The following is a 5945-nucleotide window of genomic DNA, read 5'->3' as shown; positions in this document are numbered from 1 at the left end:
ACCGTTTTGGTATAAATTACATACTATCATCGGTATATTTTTTTTCCTCCTATTTTTGTAAAAAGTCATAGTGAAAGTCCTTTACTTCTATTTCTCTTTTGGGCAATGAATAGATAGTAATTTTTTTTCCATACACTTCTTAGAGGACGGCGTGATAAAAGGGTAGCTGAGCGTGAAGGAGGCTATAGCACTTCCTTCTAATACAAAGATAATACTCTTATTTAACAAAGAGTTGCAACCAATTGGTTAGGTAGCTGGACTATTCAGTGGTTTTTTAGGGAGTTTGGACGCTGATTATTCAAACTTTTTCATATGTGAAGAGAGTTGGAAGCACGTGAACAAAGCTAAGAAGGAACATGCATACGACATGATTAAGGTACATCTTTTAGCTTCAACATTTTAAGCAATTTTAGTATTAAAATTTTTTTTGGGTAAGACATTTTGCATGGGTAAATTATATGGCTGGTTAAATTTTCAAATTTTGTTTTCCACATGTTTATTTCAGCATTTCTATCTTGTACGTAATTGCGACTACTTGTACTGGATTTGAGTGTTATATTTTTTCAATTTAGAGTAGCCTGTAATGGTTGTGGATATTCTTCGAATTACTAGTCTTATGCTTGTTAGTTGGTTTTGGTTAATGACAATGGAAATTAATTACAGCGGGTCTTTCACTACGAGGGGTCTTTCACTACGAGGACGATGCCGGAGGAAAAATAAAGTGCGAAATTATGCAAAGGATAGGAAAGAACTGGAAGGATACAAGACACAACTTGCATAAGTGTTACAAAGAAACAAGGACTTTTAAGGAAAATCTTAAGCATCGCCCGTCAGGAATAGAAGAAAATGAATGGAAAAGGTTCCTTGAATATCGCCAGAAGGAAGAAACAAAGGTAAGCGTTGGTATTTTTTATTATTTCCACAAAAAGAAACATGTGTATACATATTATACCCCTTACATTTTATATTCAACATCCCATTCTCATTTATATTTGTTCTGTTATTTGTTCATAGAAAAAGTGTAAATAAAACGCTTTAAATCTGAGCAATCAACTTGTCACACATATTGGGGGCTCCAAAATATTGGCAAGAAAAAAAGACGAAGTGGTAATAAGTAATTATTTGCATTGAGATTTTGATTAATCTTCCTGATATGGTGTTGTTATTTACATAATTGTCTCGATATCAATGATATAGGAGAAAGAACAAGGAAGGTCCGTTGGTAGAGGAGAGTTGTTTATCATCACTCATAAGAAAAAAAATGGTTCGTATATCCATCCTGATGCGCGTGTTGTTAGTGTAAGTAATGTTTGAACAATTTATACTTAGATTACTGTATATATCGTGCTAATTTTAAATCATGTCTTTCTAATTTCTTGTATATTTGTAAGAAGCAATTGCGGATGTTAAGAGGCAGGATGAATCCTCTAAGCACATTTCACAAAATGATTCGCTAGCACAAGTTCTTGGAAAGGAGCACCCAAGACGAGTTCGTGCCTTAGGTGCTGGACCATGTCCCATCCAAATATTTGGTAATGCTATTGGACAACCATCGGGTTCTGGTGAGCCAAATCAAGAGTATGAGAGGAGGATTGTAGAATCAACTGCTAAGATAGAAGAAGAGTAGGTGAAGAGACAGTCGATACAGAAGGTTTTGGGATATATAATCCAACAGCAAGGAGGCAATTTGCCAACTGACGTTACTGTAGCGCTGGATTATTTGGGCAGTACAGCAACCTCTTCGCGTGCAAGGCCATCTTCATCTGGCAACCATGACCCACAACAAAAATAATGACTTTCAATCAATGTCATTAGACACTATTGAATTTAAGTTGGTTTAGTGCTTTATCTTTATTTTCTTCAAATTATGAAATTTTGCTTTATATTAAATCTTGCACTTATGACAATCTCATTATATAAGTTATGTTTGCATATATATAATTTGGTTTGTTATGTTATTTAGTTGTGTTATTTGGTTGAAAGTTCTTTAAATTAATTGGTAACTAATAAATTAAAGCTGAATAAACATACTATTTTAAAAGAGTCAAAATAATAAAGAAAAGCTAGAATTTTAATGGAAATCTTGAACTTGGTGACAGTTTCTAACTGCCGCAATATAAGCATATTGTACGTTTCCTAGCATTTAGCGGCAGTTAAAAACTGCCGCAAAACGAACGCCGTTTTCAATTCCCTGCCATTTAGCGGCGGTTTGTAACCACCGCGACACCATTTTTATTACGTTGCAGTTACTCCAGTGATTAATTAAAATCGCCGCTAACCATTTACCTACGGCCTATCTTCCAACGTTTGGTTTAACTGCCACAATATGTTTGGCGGCGGTTGTAAACCGCCGCAATATGGCTCTGAAAACTACTGCAAAATGCCAGTTGTGTTGTAGTAGTTTTATGAAGAAAACCTCTAAATTCTAGGCCTTAAATTATCTTTCTACATCTTTTATTAAGAATTATTATTTTGTCCTTAATTTTTTTCAATTTTACCATCATGTCCTAGCTTTTATCATATTTATCTTTTTGTCCCTTATACTTTATACAATTACATTATCACCTGTTAACTTTTCTATATTTACTTTTTAACCCCATAACTTTTTTCTATTTATATTTTAATCCTTGTACTTTTACTTATTTATATTTTAATCTCTAATCTTTTATATAATTACACTTTTGTCATTCTACTTTTACATAATTATTATTTTATCCGTATACTTTTACATAATTATCTTTTTACTCCTAGAGACCCGAGTTGACCATTTTATCTTTATACATTTTATTAATGACTAAAATATCCTTATACCTCCAAATTATTATTTAACCTTAATCTTTTATTGAAAGACTATTTTATCTTTATTATAAGAACTTTAAGTTCTTAATACCATATGAAAAATTTATCTGCAATGAATTATGTAGAAGAAAAAACAAAAAATGAAAGCTTTGTGCAACAAAAACAGATTTAGAATTCTAAATGTATTAGTATTATTTCTTTCAATTATCTTTTCAAAATCAGTTACTACTAGAAGTGTACTAACAGAAAGTCAAAAATAAAAATAGTCAACTAACACCTTAACTAATAGTACATGAAGAATCATCACAAAAATTAGTTATTTGCTTATTTCAATTACTGATGATGCATGATGGTTCTTTACCTTTCTAATTATTTAGATTTATAATAATGTGATAATTTTTTAAAATTTTATTAATTATTTAACTATGTAAAATTATATTTTATTATCAGTATATAAAAATAATTAATTTTTTAATTTGTTTGCCTAGTATGTTTTATATTATCTTTTGGTTTTACATTTTTATCTAAAAATGTATACTTTTGATTAAGTTTATGCACAAATTTTTATGTTAATGAATAAATATTAAATTTACATTTTTCCTTACTCTCTTATGGCTATGACGAAGAGAATTAGGATACAAAAGTTTTCATTTGAGAATGTTAAAAAAAAATTAAACTCACCAAAATATATTTAGATTAAAATGTTAATAAATCTAAATTTATTAGCATTTTTATTCTCTGATTATATAATTATAATTACATCTATTTTTATTTAACAGGATAATAATAATATTAATTATCTTTTACAAAAATATATATTAATTGTTATTTAAGAATTCTCTAGATGTTTTTACAAAAAAAATATATATTTTATTTGGTACAATTTAATTTATATATTTTTTCAAAATAAAAATATTTTTATTTTGTTCATACACTATAGTTATTTTTATATATAAACAAATTTATACAAAAATATTTCAAAATAGAAATAGTGATATAAAAACCACATGTTTATTTAGGCAGAAACTCACCTGCAGTCGACTTCACATGAAGTTATTTCTGGATAGCTGACACGTGTTACCATATGGTTTAAAAAAATCGGTTTATTTTATACAAGTAATTTTTTAAAAAAAAAACAATTTAAATTGGACCAAATAGTTACTTTTATTCCCTTATTCTTTGTTTCACACTTAAAATTCGTTCTCTTCCAATCCCTTTCTCAGAATTAATATCAAACTTTCAATTGGGTATGTTTCTCTTATTTATATTTCTTAATCAAATTTATTATTTCAAATATATTTCTTAATTTATGTTTGTATTCACTCCTCTATGAATGATGAAAATTATTTAATAAATATGTAACTGTTCATGCATCACACCATTTTGATGTTCTGGATGAAATTGATTAGATATTAGACAACAATTTTGGGAGTTATACTGTTCACATCTTTGTCTAGAGTCAATACAGAGATTGATTGGATTGTCATTACTTCTCAAATTCAAGTCATTATAGGTAAAGTTAGTACCTTCATCCTGCAAGTATTGAATTACTGAGTTATGCTTTTTTTTAAATAATTTGTGAAATATAATTGTACTAAGTGTTGATTTGATATCAACAATATGTAGAAATTAACGTTGTTGGTATTGTCCATACAAATACCTAATTAAATATAATAGGTAATTGTATGAGATTTAACTCTATTATAAAAATAGAGATAATTTTTTCAATAGAACTACATCAATTGAACTGTATATACATTTAAGCTTAATATTTAAAGATGTCTCTACTCTTTGTATTCTTATTTAAACTCAACTAGTTTTGATGAATGCATTTTATATTAAAAAAGATGTGATCTAGTCTTGTATTATATTTTAAGAAATATATTAATTCACAAAGAGGATATTGAATTAGGGAGTAATAAACTATGTACTCTAATTTAATATTTATATTTGATTAAAGAGCAGTAAATTATTATTTTTTTTCAATTGAATACCTTACTATTTGAATATAACCTATCTTATCCACTTTATTTAGTTTGGTGTTGATTTGAGATGTTTAAGGAGTAGGCGAAATTAATTTTAAGAGGTTAATTTTAAGAATTTGAATGAAATTCTTTTATATATATATATATATATATATATATATATATATTTAAAGTTGGTATGGTTAAAAATCTTAGTACCAACCATGAGTACTAGAATAAAAAAAACATATATAAACCAAAATAGTCCAAATATAACTATAGTGTAGTATAGGTCTGAGTATTTTTTTAATTTTGCCACAGTAATATTTGTAAAGAATAAAATAGTGTTTTGGGATTTAGATTTTTCTCTTAATACAGGTTTAACTTGTGTATATTTTTTTTCTTGAAAAGAATTATGTGAAGCAAAGTATTGACTTTATAGAAACATATTTTAAATTATTAACAACTTATTAAAAGTAATTTAAACTTTAACATTAATCATAACAAAATTTGACCTATATAATAGTATTAAGGTATATGACTAAAAAGATGTTTAGAACTAAATTTTATATATCTTCTCATTTATTTTTCTAGTCTATTTGTTAAAAAATTTATGTCACTAGTAGAAAGGATACGTGAACAATAGAGAATAAACCATGAGATTATATTGTTGTAATTCTTCAATTTTATAAGTTATTTTATTTTAATACCGACATAGGTAAGGAAAAAATATGGAAAATATGTCACATTCTGAAGAGGATGAATGTTATATAGAGGAGGAGAAAAATGAAAATGGCAATGATAAAACTACTGATAGTAAGGAGGTAGCTGTTTTGAGTGCAAATGATATTTTGAATAAGCAATGTGTAAGTTATGAAGAAGCTTACGAATGTTATGTAAGGTATGCCAAGTGTGTGGGGTTTGGAGTTTGAAAGGGGGATGCTGCTATTGATAGTACTGGCAGTTATGTTCGACGTAAATTCTTGTGCAACAGAGTAGGTGTGAGAGAGAAGAAATGCTACGCAACTACTAGTAAGATAAGAAAGCAAAAGCCTGAGACCAGAAGAAATTGTAATACAATGTTGTCAATTTATCTTGACAAAAGTTGTTCAATGTGGAAAGTCAGAAAGATTGTGGAGGATCATAACCATCCTATGATACTGCTTAAATTTGTTCACCAAA

General features: G+C 28.0%; 1 protein-coding gene across 1 annotated transcript; it reads left to right on the top strand.

The window, feature by feature from the left end:
* Positions 1–731: 731 nt before the first annotated feature.
* On the top strand, positions 732–1627 carry LOC107608363 (uncharacterized). The gene is made up of 3 exons (XM_016310174.1): positions 732–893; positions 1198–1303; positions 1392–1627. The coding sequence occupies exons 1-3, from the start codon at positions 732–734 to the stop codon at positions 1625–1627; spliced, it is 504 nt and encodes a 167-aa protein (XP_016165660.1).
* Positions 1628–5945: the final 4318 nt, after the last annotated feature.

Source organism: Arachis ipaensis, chromosome B1, assembly GCF_059453495.1.
Source record: "Arachis ipaensis isolate K30076 ecotype BB chromosome B1, ASM5945349v1, whole genome shotgun sequence".
Lineage (NCBI taxonomy): Eukaryota > Viridiplantae > Streptophyta > Magnoliopsida > Fabales > Fabaceae > Arachis > Arachis ipaensis.
Note: the sequence above shows the minus strand (reverse complement) of the source record. Positions and strands in the feature narration are given on the sequence as shown.

Bases quoted from the DNA above. Each gene is read 5' to 3' on its own strand.
- LOC107608363 (XM_016310174.1), top strand. From the start codon at position 732: ATGCAAAGGATAGGAAAGAACTGGAAGGATACAAGACACAACTTGCAT. The intron at 894-1,197 runs GTAAGCGTTGGT...TCAATGATATAG, and splicing joins GCCAGAAGGAAGAAACAAAG to GAGAAAGAACAAGGAAGGTC. The intron at 1,304-1,391 runs GTAATGTTTGAA...TATATTTGTAAG, and splicing joins TGCGCGTGTTGTTAGTGTAA to AAGCAATTGCGGATGTTAAG.